General features: G+C 32.9%; 1 protein-coding gene across 1 annotated transcript in view; it reads left to right on the top strand.

Moving 5' to 3' along the window:
- LOC131515417 (protein eyes shut homolog) overlaps positions 1-13,874 on the top strand; it is a 779,912-nt gene that overhangs the window by 257,963 nt on the left and 508,075 nt on the right. The window contains exon 8 of the mRNA XM_058736156.1: positions 4,505-4,617. Coding sequence (XP_058592139.1) covers positions 4,505-4,617 — 113 coding nt within the window. The remainder of the gene's footprint in view (positions 1-4,504; positions 4,618-13,874) is intronic.

Raw genomic sequence — 13,874 nt, 5'->3', positions numbered from 1 at the left:
AAGAAACAGAAATTTCAAAGATAAAAATATAATATCTGAACTGTATTAGCTTAACAACAGATTACATTTCTGCAAAAGAAAAAAATCATTGAACTTGAGTACATAGTAATAGAAACCACACTGAAAGAAAGAGAAAAGTGATGGAAAAAACCTAAGTGACCTGTAGGATGTAACAAGGGGTTAAAATATGTGTATTAGGAGTTCCAGAAGGTGGAGGGAGAAAGGAGAGAAAAAAAATATTTGGAGAAATATTGACCAAATTTGCCTGGATTTTATGAAAAATGTCAACTTATAAATGCAATAATCTCAATAAGATCTAATAAAATAGAATTTTCACTGACTTCTCATCAGAAGCAATGCAATCCAGAAGACAAGGGAATATTTTCAAGTGCTCTCAAAATAGTTAAGTAAACTGTAATAAAATAGTACAAATTAAAGACATTTTCTTAAAAAAAAGAAAAGAAAGAAAACCTGAAAAAACATCAGACCTACATTACAAGAAATGGTAAAGGAAGTTGTTAAGGGAAATGATACCAAAAGGTCCTTGGAACAGCGAAAGGGAATGAAGAGTGCCAGAACTGGATTGAGACACATGATTTGGAAAACAGAAAACATCCTAGCAGCAGCAGTAGCAGCAGAGGGGATAGATCATGTGGCAGTTTAACAGGGATGTTCTTGATAAGTTACATTCTTCAAAACTTTTCCCATCCTACCAGATTTGAATTTAATATGGGATTTAATAATAGTTTAGCAGTAGAATCTTTGTTCAAAAACATAATAATAATTACTATTGCTAGCTTAAAAATAATCTTTTTTTCATATTTCTCACAGATGTATGAAATTACTACAGTGTGCCTAAGATGAGACCTTTAAAAACAAATTTTAAGTAACTGATAAAACAATCTACAGTAAAAAGGAAACTATTGGAGCTGTTTCTCTATTACCAATTGATTATTTAATTGATTACAAACCAAACTTACTGGTTTTCAAAATCCATTAATCTAAAAAAATCTCTTGAATTCAGCCAAAATGGGTACAGGAGGTACATTAGAAATCCATTTAAAAACATAAATAACATTGTAAATAGAAAACTCATAAACTACTGATGAAGAAGAATGAGAAACTAGCTCTTAAAATTACCACTTAATAGCAGGTTAACCAAGAATCCATATACTCCTCAAGTAATTGTGTTTCTACTATATCAGGACAAAAAGGAATTAAACGTTTCTCTCACTTTAATAACTTTTTTCACAGGATGTTAAATATTTAGGCATGTAAATTTCAAAAACAAACTCAGATGGTACATTTTTTATTTTAAATTGTTTATAAATTTGGAATATCGTATATGCAATCTAAATGATAGCCAGGAAGGCTGTCTCACCTTATGTAACTACTATTGAATATTAATGTAGAAACTTATTTGTACAGTATTGATAGTTCATTGGCTTCAACTCTCTTTAAAGAAATGAGAGTAAGGGGTACCTGGGTTGCTCATTTGATTAAGTGTCTGTCTTCAGCTCAGGTCATGATCTCTCAGTTCACGAGTTTGAGCCCCACATCAGGCTCTGTGCTGACAGCTCAGAACCTGGAGCCTGCTTCGGATTCTGTGTCTCCCTCACCTTCTGCCCCTCCCCCACTCTCTCTCTCAAAAATAAATAAACATTAAAAAATTAATAAAAAAAAGAAACGAGAGTAAAGGCCATCAAATGCCAGAGATAAAATTAAATATTCTTCTGTTCATATAGAGGTAGAAAAAATGAGAATATGTTGAAGATGTTTATAACTTTGAGTCAAATTTGAAATAAAAAATGAGAATTCTGCCGGGGCACCTGGGTGGCTCAGTTATTTAAGCTTCTGACTTCAGCTCAGGTTACAATCTCACAATTTGTGAGTTCAAGCCCCACATCAGGCTCTCTGCCTTCAGCAGAGGCTGCTTCAAATTCTCTCTTTCCCTCTCCCTTTGCCCATCCCCAGCTCATGCTCACTCTCTCGCTTTCTCTCAAATAAAATAAACATTTAAAAAAAAATGAGAGCTCAGTTATTATTACTGTTGAGTACTGTGAATCATATTAATGATATTGTGTGGTGGCCATTTAACATTGTTTAGAAGTAACTAGGGATCATTATTTTTTTATTTGTCTTGAACAAAAATAAAAACCAGATTTGAGAAATCCCAGGAGTATATGTGAGTACAGATGTTTTCTCATGGAAAGGGGGATAACATGCAAGAACAGCATTCCTGTAATCTCATATACAGGTGATTTTTCATGATTTCTTGTCCTTAATGAATCTATTATACATGGTTACATTGTAACCTGTATCAATTATATATCTTGTGTTTCCCTTTTACTTTTTAAAAATCCTGTCCCAGAAACCTAACTAACCAAATTATTATAAGTTAGTCAAATTCAAGGGGGTAAAGTTCCCAACATTAGAAACTGTCTAAAAACCATGTGATTACAGTTTACTATTTAGATTTGGTGTTTCTGGGTACAAGTTTGACTTATTTTTTGCTAAATGAAATTTCCATATTCAAAGTGAAAAAGATTTACATGAGAGTTTGGAAACCAGTTAACTCATCCTGAACAAGAGTGCCAGAGGTTAATGTGTGGAAGAACTGGAAATTTTGAATCTGTTAAAACAGAAGAAATCAAATAATTTTGAATTCATTCAGATTTAAAGGCTGTGAATTTTTTTTCTTGCTAACAAAGTGCAGGGTGAATAAATTAATATTTATCTTTTAATCCATAATATGTGAATGTGATTTGAATTATAGAATTCTATCATGCATCTCACCGAGTAATCATAGAATCATTTTCTTTTAGAGCATTTCTCATTGCTTCATATTCATTTAAAAAGCTATAACTTTCTTCATATTTTTCATCCTCATAAATAATAAGGATCTTCATGAACAGAGGAAAATATCTATTTAAATATGCACATACATTATGCTATTTTTGAACTGTGTTAAACTAAGGAAAACATTCATAACCATTTCTATCAATAGCATTTTTCCAAGACCATTTAATTTTTTTTAATTTTTAATTTTAAACTATATATTAACTCACAAGCTTCTAATGTTTCAGGGGAGGCATATGTACACATTATCTTAAATAAAAACCAGGTCCATGTCTAACCGTGATGAAAATATAAATTAAACTTAAAAAACAAAGAGATTAATAAAACCCATAAAAACTTTAAGGTAACAATTACAAATGAATATTTTCCCTTCTGCAACATGTAAGAGCCAAACATTTCTGTTTTACTTACAATGAACTGACTTCATTGTAAACTTACTGTGTGAAATATTGTTTTGTTTTCTAGTCCAGTCATTTTTGACACTTGACAGAGTGTTACTTGTTGAGAGGATTTGTAGTACGTTCGAACCAACATCAGAAAGAGGAAGAAAATATTTAAAGGTTTTTAAACTAAGGCTCTAAGTTAAAAGATGAAATAAATTCACCCTACAATTTCTAAACAATACAAAGTCTCCCTTCCATCCTTTGTAATATTACATTTAATGAGAAACTAAGTCTTGAAAATGCAAATAGTGCATTTTTTAATTCGAAAGTCAAGGTAGACAGTTTTAAGTGTATGAGTTCAGTAATTATCCTGCTCATAATTTGTTCCATCTTAGCTTAAAAATTTTAACAATATCAAGAGCATAAGAGTATACAGAACCTGAAATAAATGCTCATATCTGTTGAAATCTGACCTGTGCCCCTTTTAGTTTTTATTAACTTCTCTTTTTCACATAAATGTAAATTCATATAGATATATAATTAATGGAATAGTATTGTATGTTCATGGTGAATGAAATGAAAAGTCATATATCTGTTTATCTTTAAGAGGTTATATGTGTTCGTTAAAACAAATGCTTTCCAATGCCCTTTTTCTTTTTTTTTTTGATTTGGTCCTGTTGGCAATCTTTTTTTGCCCAAGTTATTCCTAAGGAGGATAGGCCACACAACTGAACACAAAGTTGTACAGAATGCATTAGGACTGTGGGGTGTCACAAATATTCACTTTACTGTGTTTCCTTTGATAACAGAAAGAGAACCTTTTCTTGATGTGTTAATAGCTGTGAGTGGGGCAAGATAACTAATGTCTGAAAGAAAAAGTAAGAAGGAACATAGGCAAAAGATGCAAAAGTGTAATCCACTGATGGGAAGGATGAACATACTAGCTTTTCTCCTATGTTCCAGCTGTAATTCACTATAATAATGAAAATTTTTCTTTATTCATATATGTGATTCATAGAGTGATATCTACAGATTCCAAGTGACTTTTGACTCAGGTAGTACTCAGGTAGTATTCTTTTATGCTAAATTCTGGAATGGTATTTATGAATAGAGTTAAATTACTTTCTACCAATATGTTGAATAAATCAGCCACCCAATCTGAATGCACATTCTGACCAGTTTACATCAAGAATAATATATTGTAGGAATAATATAAATATTCTCTCTCTCTCCCCCTCCCTCCTTCTCTTCCTCCATCTCAGATTTCTGGGCCATTGGAGAATTTTACTGGCTGCATAGAAGTTATGGAAATCAATAACTGGGAATCTTTCATCCCATCCAAGGCAGTGAAAAAAATTCACGTTGAAAATTGCAGGTAAAATCCATTAATGATTTTTCAAATACTTGTTTGAATAACCACACCAAAAGGTAACATTTCTATTTGAAATCATCTAATCAGGATTAGATTACATTTCCTTCATTTTGATGTTTTCTTTATAGTGACATACTATATTTTTTTACAGACTATAGAATGTTTAAGCTATATCCCAATTAAATTGGACCATTTATTTATAATGGGTTTCAGCTTTCTGCTACATAAGATACATCGTGTCAACCAACAAATGATAAGTTAGTCTTGATTAGAAAATGTCATCTGTTGGAGTGTTTGAAATATAAGCATGCTGTCATGCATGTGGTGTATTGTTCAGGTTGCTTAAATGTTTCTTTTAAAATGTCATTCTCAAAAAGTTGTCATTGTGCTTGAATTCCCATTATTTGTGGCATTCCTTTCAAATAACCTTCTTCTAGCTATAGAACTATCTGTATATGTGGAGGGCGGTGGGGTGGAGTTGAAGTAACGAGATGGTACATTTGACACAATATTAGGCATTCGTGCCATTGGTACAAATTGGTTAAATTTTTTTTTTCCCTGATGGTGACGAAAAAAGGATCATTTATGGAGCCTTGTGGTGCATTGGAAAAGGTGCACCCAGGTTAGGTAGGATAGCGTGATGAGGCAGGATGTTTCATCACAGAACAGCCTGCTTGACAATAGCAGAAACACATTGACTCCACAAAAAAACTGAATTATTGAAATTCTTCTGTGGACTGTGGTCCAAGATGAATAGAGTCACACAATGACTGTCCTTAAGGAGTTTAGGGTGTACTAGAGGAGATATTGATGAAATATGCAAATGAATATATACATATAAAGTGTGCTTTGGGGAAAAATCAGAAGGCTATGAGAACTTTACATATTTGAATATCAGCAAATTGGTGTCCTTCACAGTTTGGCTGGGGGGTAGTGTACGTTCAAAAATTGAAGAAGTACTTTAGAAAGTAAAAGACTAATTCATTCCCCAGTGTTTCACCTGTAGGCTATACGTTTAAAATAAATTTGTGGCATCTATCATATAGTGGTAGACATAGTGATTATTTTATTTGTTTTGTTTTTACTCAAATTAAAACTTAATATCTTACATTATACACAATAGATGGGTTCCAGCAATTTTAATATAAATAAAATACTCATAAATCCTTATATATTTTACCATTTATTTCTAATTTTTTAAAGTTTGTCTCAATTTGTTATTGATTTGCAGTGAGCAGTATTTCCTAACAATTAGTTACCTCTCAGATTCTTTGCTCTCTAGCTTCTCTGTTAAATATTATGATTTGCAACTCATAGTTAAATGAATAATGATTTTACTAGGAAGCAAATCCATTGAAAATGATATACTCCTTTGATAATTTATATAATCATCTGCTAATGTAGCAATTGATAAAATTTTCTATTTTTAACTTTATAAAAGTAGGACATGCTTAACTTCTCTTTGTAAGAATGAGTATAAAAAAACAACAACAGAAAATCACTATGTAATCTCAGCTATCTGCAAGCCCTAAAACTTTTCTCAGTTTCTCTTCTATTTAAGTCCTGTTTTATTGCCCTTCAATGCCATTAATTTGACCTTCATTCTGCAATATTGGTTCTTTAAATACTATCTATAATTTAATGCTGCAAATGGTATTATCCCTCCCTATAACATCCAACACAGCTATAGACATATGAGAGGCATTTTGGCTATAATTAGGGTTAGGGCAAACAGAGACTATTAAATTTCTCTGAACAGTCACTCTGCTTCTCTTACCAACCCCTACTAGTACTTGATTTCATTTAAGATCACCTTTCCCTTTTTTTTTTTTTTCCTTTTAACATTTATTTATTTCTGAGAGACAGAGAGAGACAAAGCATGAGCAGGGGAGGGGCAGAGAGAGAGAGGGAGACACAGAATCTGAAGCAGGCTCCAGGCTCTGAGCTGTCAGCACAGAGCCCGATGCGGGGCTTGAACTCAGGAACTGCGAGATCATGACCTGAGCCGAAGTTGGACACTTAACCAACTGAGCCACCCAGGCACCCCTATGATCACCTTTCCTAAGACAGACATTTCCTAAGATGAAATTGGTCTAGGATGAAATTTTCAAAACCTAATTCTGCAAGTAATTGGCTGTATGACACCAAGTAAGGTTAACTGTTCCCTATTCCTCCTCAGTCTTATCCGTGAAATCAAAAAAATAACCCTTTCCTTATAATGTTGTAACAAAGATAAAATTGGATTCTCTTCTTTGTTAAAAGCTCAGAGACATTGAGCTTCATTGCCAAATTTGCTACCATGCCCAGGAAATTGCATCTTCTAATCCATCTTCCAGAACCCACCTCTCTCTCTCCCCACCTTCCTCATTCACAAGTCTGGCTTCTTCTCAACATTTAGCCCTCAACTTTACTATGACCTCATCTAAGAGGACTTTCTAGACGATCCAAAATGAAATGGCCTCCCTTCCATCATGTCTCCTACTCACTGTTTATTTCCATATTATTTTTTATTCTTATGAGGAATGACACTATTTGAATATACTTATTTGTTCATAGGTTCCTTTTATGACTCTTGTCACCATAATGTGTGCTCCTTGTGGGCATGGACTCTGTAGAACTTTTCCACTGCTATTTCTTCATGGCCTGGAATGGTAGATGCTCAAAAATTTACTGTATAAAATATCTGGGATTCAATTATGATTTCTTCACACAAATTTTTATTATGAATTATTATTATTATTATTTTTATATTCACGGTACAGAGTGATTCTCAAACTTTTTGGTCTTTGCACCCTTAAAAAGAGTGCTGTTTTTGTTGGCCACAAAGGGCCTTTTTTTTTTTTTTAAATATTTATTTTGTTTTAGAGAGAGAGAGGAGAGAGGGAGCAGGAGTGGGGGAGGGGCAGAGAGAGACAGATCATGAGTGGGGGAAGGGAAGAGAGAGAGCAAGACACAGAATCCAAAGCAGGCTCCAGGCTCTGAGCTGTCAGCACAGAGCCTGATGTGGGGCTCGAACCACGAACCGCGAAATCACGATCTGAGCTAAAGTCAGATGCTTAACCAACTGAGTCACCCAGGTGCCCATCAAAGAGCCTTTTTTAATGTGGAATATATTTATTGGTATTTACTATATTAGAAATTAAAACTAAGGAAGTTTAAATATATTTATTTTTAATTCATAAAATAAGTTCATTACATGTTAGTATAAATAACATAGAATAGCATATTTTTTGAAAAGTAAGTGTACTTATTAAAACATAAAAATGATGAGAAGAGTGGCAGTGTTTCACATTTTTTGCAGATGTCTTTATTGTCTGACTTAATGAAGACAAGTGGAAACTTAGATGTGTTTCTGTGTTCAATCTGTACAATAATTATTCTGCTGAAATAGTTGAAGAAAGTTCTGGCCTCATACATATGTATTTAGAAATGATAGCAGTGTTTTAATAACCTTTTTAGACAATTGGGAATATTCTCTTCATACCAAAACTTGGTAAGTAAAAGATTCTTAAAGGTTAGTTGCAATGTAGAATGTGAAACCTGATGATCAATGAACCTCTTATACTCTGTTACATTAAAATCCATTGTTCTTTTTCACATTTGGAATGGATCTTTTACCCATGCACAATTTTTTACTGTCACTGGAAAATGTTGTTTCTTGAGTTATTCAACTATCCCAAATGTCAACACATATCAATATAAAATATCAAAAAGTCCTATCTGTGACTAATATATAATATTACTTAATAATATATATAATATATTATTTCCTACATATTTTAATAGACACCTACATTTACTTCACTAGTGTTCTTAATAAGTAGAGGCATGAGGTGTCTTGTGCCCAGGGTATGAAAGACTGATCATTCAGGCTCCATGGATAGATATCATATAGTATGACATCAAGAACAGCTAAATCAACTTTCCACCCCTAGGTTTTTGCCCTAGAGAAGCACAGATATATGACCTAATGACACTTAAAATAGCCTTATTAAAAATAGTAAAACATTGGAAAGTAAGGAAATGGATGTTTAAAGGGATGATAAATATGATGGAATTACTTACAAGTCAGTTGAAAACAATGAAATACATTTACATGTATCTGTGTGGATAGATCTGAAAGCATACCATTTAGTGAGGAAAAAAAGGATAGCTGTAGCAATATACCATTTGTGTGCACTTTTGAAGCTGTGTTATATGCAAACTGATCCCTTATTGCACATTTTCATATTTCTCCATATAATATTAAATACTCTAGATTATGTGAACCCTTTCTTTCTTAAATAATCACTATTTTTGAAGGAATGTGTTGTGTAATGAGGAGAAGTATTTAAACAGAAGGAAATGATTCACGAACAAAAAACAGCATCAGATTATTTTCCACTTTTAATTCTTTATTCACAAATCATCTCAGCAGAACATCAGTGTCATTAAATCAAACATTATTAACTTTCAAAAAAGAGTAGGTTATAAAGTATATATCATGCCTTTATAAATTTGTGGAAACATTCTAGAATCCTACTTTAAGCAGATATTTGATTTAAATGTTTTATTAATAAAAGACGAAGGTATAGAGTTTTAACATTGTAGCAATACATCAGTGCTATTATTTTTTTTTACAAAATAAGCATCCTATATCATTTTCAAGTGGATAATATGAACCTCCAAAATAAAGTACAAAAACAAAATTTGATTACTCAGTAATGGGAATCCAAAGTTCATAATTTTATTCACTGAAATAATATAGGCAAATTAAATCTAAAATGGAACAAGAGGAATGAAGTAAATTACAATGTTCTCTAGTTCTTTAGCCATTCAGATACTTGTCTTATGACAATGTGTTGTGAGATTGATATACTCTTGGTCTCCTGGAGACATGATTGTCATTTACATGTGAAGACCAGATTATGGACAAGAGCTGAAATTGTAGTTTGATATTTATTTTACATTTGTACATTTGAGACTGAAGCAGGGAGGGCTTTCTGCATGAAGCTGAATTTATCACAGGTGTAGGACTCTGTTTTGAATATACCTTGACATGACTACCTTTAGTGAGTGCCAGCTTAGTGTAATGTTTTTCAAAAAGCTAATTTGTGCCATGAGTTGCTGATTCCCATGATGAGAACAGTAGCATAGGGGAGCTGTCTTAAGAAAATGTTAGTTTTTACCAGGCTGTCCAGTAATAGACCATACAGTAACCTACAACAACAACAACAACAACAACAGTATTAAATAAATAATAAATATTTCTACATTCTTCATTTTTAAGACATAGAGTGTAACAAAACTGGGCTGACAGTGTGATGGATTCATATTGTTTAAATTATTTCTTTTTAACTGTATATTATTGCTTCACTTCTCTCCTTATTTGGTTCCACTTTTCATTTCTGTTATCTTCTTGAATGAGTTCATTCCTTATGACTTTCATTATATGTGTCATTGTCCATTTCAAACCTTCTAGGAAAGAGCTGTCAACTTTATAACATTTTTTAAGATCTTACTATTTAATTTGTATCCTTAAAATCTATTTTATTGGGATGCCTGGGTGGCTCAGTTGGTTAAGCATCTGACTTCAGCTCAGGTCATGGTTTGTGGGTTCAAGCCCTGCGCAGAACTCTGTGCTGACAGCTCAGAGCCTGGAGCCTGCTTCAGATTCTGTGTCCCCTCTTCTCTCTGCCCCTCCCTACTCATGCTGTGTTTCTCTCTGTCTCAAAAATAAGTAAACATAATTTTTTAATCTGTTTTATTATTTTTAAATATCTTGTAAAAATGTTATGTATCTAAAATGTATAATTTGGTGACTTAATATACATATACATAGTGAAATAACTACTACAGTCAAACCAATTAACATATCCATCTCCTCACATAGTTAGCATTTGTTCTAATGGTGAGACCACCTGAAATACACTCTCATAGCAAATTTCCAGTATTTAATACAGTAGTACTATGATCATCATGTTGTATGTCAGATCTCTAAACTACATAAACTACATAACTCTAATACTACATAACTTCAATTTTGTACTCTTTAACCAGCATTTCCCCATTACCCTTTATCTACCCAAACCTGGTAGCCATGATTCTACTCTCTGCTTCTATGTATTTGACTTTTTTAGATTTTACATAAAGGTGAGATCATGCAAATTTTTTTGTTTCTGCATGTAGCTTATTTCACTTAGCATTATGTCTTCTAGGTTCATTCATGCTGTCACAAATGGCAGGATCTCCTTCCTGTTTAAGGCTGAATAATATTCTATTATTCGTATATACTACAGTTTCTTTATCCATTCATTGATGGACACCTCGATTGTTTCCATATCTTGGCTGTTGTGACTATTGCTTCAATGAATGTGGAAACACAGTATCTCTTTAAGTTACTGATCTCATTTCCTTTATATATATACCCAAAAGAATGGTTGCTGAATCATATGGTAATTGTATTTTTAGTTTTTTGAGTAAACTCCATACTGTGTCCTGTTGGTGGCTGTACCAATTTACGTATATAGGGCTCCCTTTCCTTCACATTCTTGGCAACATTTGTTATCTTAACCAACCTCCCTCCCTTCCTTCCTTCCTTCCTTCCTTCCTTCCTTCCTTCCTTCCTTCCTTCCTTCCTTCCTTCCTTCCTTCCTGAAATAGCCATCCTAACATATATGAAGTGATATCTCATTGTGGTTGAAATTAGCATTTTTCTGATGATTACTGGTGTTGAGCTTCTTTTCATATACCTGTTGGCCATTTGTATGTCTTCTTTGGAAAAAGTCTATTCCTTTACCCATTTTTAAATTGGACTGTTCGTCTTTTTGCTATTGAGTTGAAGGAGTTTCTTATATTTTTTGGATATTAACCCCTTTTCAGATATACAGTTTACAGGTTTACAGATATTTTCTGTGAGTCCATAGATTGCCCTTTCATTCATCCTGTTGATGGTTTCCTTTGCTGTGCAAAAAGAAAAAAATAATGTAGTCCCTTTTGTGTATTTCTTGTTTTTGTTCCTTAGGTTTTGGTGTCATCCCCCAAAAATCATTGCCAAGCCCCGTGTCAGAGAGTTTTCCCTAGGAAAATCTTTTCTTCTAGGAGTTTCATAGTTTCAGGTCCTCCATTTAAGTTCTTAATCCATTTTAAATTGATTCTTATTTATAGAATAAGGGTCCGATTTCAATTTCATTCTTTTGTATGTGGAGATCTAGTTTTCCCAACATGATTTATTAAACTTTACTTTAAATATGTAAATTTACATTGAAGATATATTAAAATTTTTAAAGATGATGGGATCAACCATGTCAAGTATTTTAAACTTGTAATATTTGAAATTAAGGCTATAGGGGAAACTTTACTTTATGAAATCATGCTATGGAAAATGTTTTAGCTGTACTTTAATCAAATTCTAAAGTTCTACCTGAAGGAAAATACAGAGATGATATACTTGTATAATTGAAAAATGTGTATGTCTTCTCAGACCGCTTCATTTGCTCCCTGTATATCAAAGACTTTAGTTTGTTTTTGCTTTTAACTTGTATTTGTCTTGAAAGTTTAGGACTATACACACACACACACACACACATACACACACACACAGCTGAAAATAGATCTTTTTTTTTCCGTACTCTTCAAATCCAAACTAGGTAATCCTAACAGTCTTAATAATAAATAAAATTTATAAAATGCATAGTTATTGTATCTAAATATAACCAAACTTTTTACCATCCTGTATTTTTTGATGTTTTTGATATCTTAAATCTACTTCACAATATTTAAAAATATTTTCTTCTTGGGGTGCCTGGGCGGTTCAGTTGGTTAAGCATCCGACTTTGGCTCAGGTCATGATCTCGCAGCTCGTGAGTTCGAGCCCCATGTCAGGCTCTGTGCTGACAGCTCAGAGCCTGGAGCCTCCTTCGGATTCTGTGTCTGTCTGTCTCTCTCTCAAAAAATAAGCAAACATTAAAAAAATTTTCTTCTCTAGAATTCCATAGTGGACCTAATTACATATATCAGGATTCTTATGATTTGGGTATACTAAGACATCCCTGATCTGTATGGGTAGAGTTTGTTTATTAGTAAATATGATCAGAAAGAATAGACACACAAATTCTCCAAGTAATTGTGTCTAAAGATACAATAGAATAGAGCTAATAAGTGCATAATTGAAGTCTTTAACAATCTAGGCTTTACAAACCTGTAAGGCTATTCATTTCATGTTTGTGGACATACATGTATTATTTGGCCACTCCTCAAGTATTAGCAACTGAATGAACTAATTTTGTGGAATTCTAATTTCCTGATGTATCTAAAAATGACTTGAGTCTTACATATGTGTCAGTTCTGTCCTTCCCATGATCACAAGGGAACTTGTGTTTAAATGCATAGCTTTTGTTAAATTCTTTCTACTTCCATTTTTCAAGTGAAGTGACACTTTGATGTTACTTGCACTCGGATTCTAAAGCTCAGAGCTATCAACTAAAAAGAGGAGATACCTGGTACCTCTGGAACCATGTATTGTACCACTTATCATCTCTGTGACTTAATGCTTCCTTCATTTATAAACGGTTATAGTGACAATAATACTGGCCATAGAGTGTTGCTGTAAGAGATTCATGATTTCATATATACTTTTAAAAACTTCTCTCAATGAGGTCAAATGCCTGGTACACACTTTATTATTACTAGTTAGCTATTGCCATTGTAATTGTTGTTGTTTATCATTTGTTCTTTCTCAAATGATAGATTTACATAGTCCTTTTTCCTATATTTTCCCAAAGAAATAGTAACATAGAATTTGAGAGTCAGGGCTCCGAAAAAAGGAGTCAGATACATCAGAGAATAGCATAACAATACAAGAATATGAAATATTGACTATTAGTCATCCTTGGTCTTAGAAATCCCTTGACCATTCCCACCTCAGGTGTTTCTTAAAGATCTGCATTTGGCCTCAGTCTCAACGTTAACAGAATTTATGTGTCCTCCCTAGAATCTGTCCTTATCTCATTATTTTTGGAATCCCTAACCCCTCACTCTCTATGTATTTTTTTTTCCTATCATACTAAAAAGAGCAATTAACTCTCATAATATTGCTTTTTTTTTTTTTTTTTTAACTTCTGGACCATGCCCTGGGGCCTGTCTTTCATAATTAAATGCTCTACTCTAGTTTTTCATAAACTAAAGCAATTCTTTCCCTAAAAGTAATTTAAAATATTTTTTTCTTATTACACAGAGTTCATCACAAAATATGTTTAATATGCTTAATCTATAAAAAGATT

The sequence above is a fragment of the Neofelis nebulosa genome, chromosome 6 (genome assembly GCF_028018385.1).
Source record: "Neofelis nebulosa isolate mNeoNeb1 chromosome 6, mNeoNeb1.pri, whole genome shotgun sequence".
Classification (NCBI taxonomy): Eukaryota; Metazoa; Chordata; class Mammalia; order Carnivora; family Felidae; genus Neofelis; species Neofelis nebulosa.
This window is presented reverse-complemented; position numbering and strand designations above follow the sequence as displayed.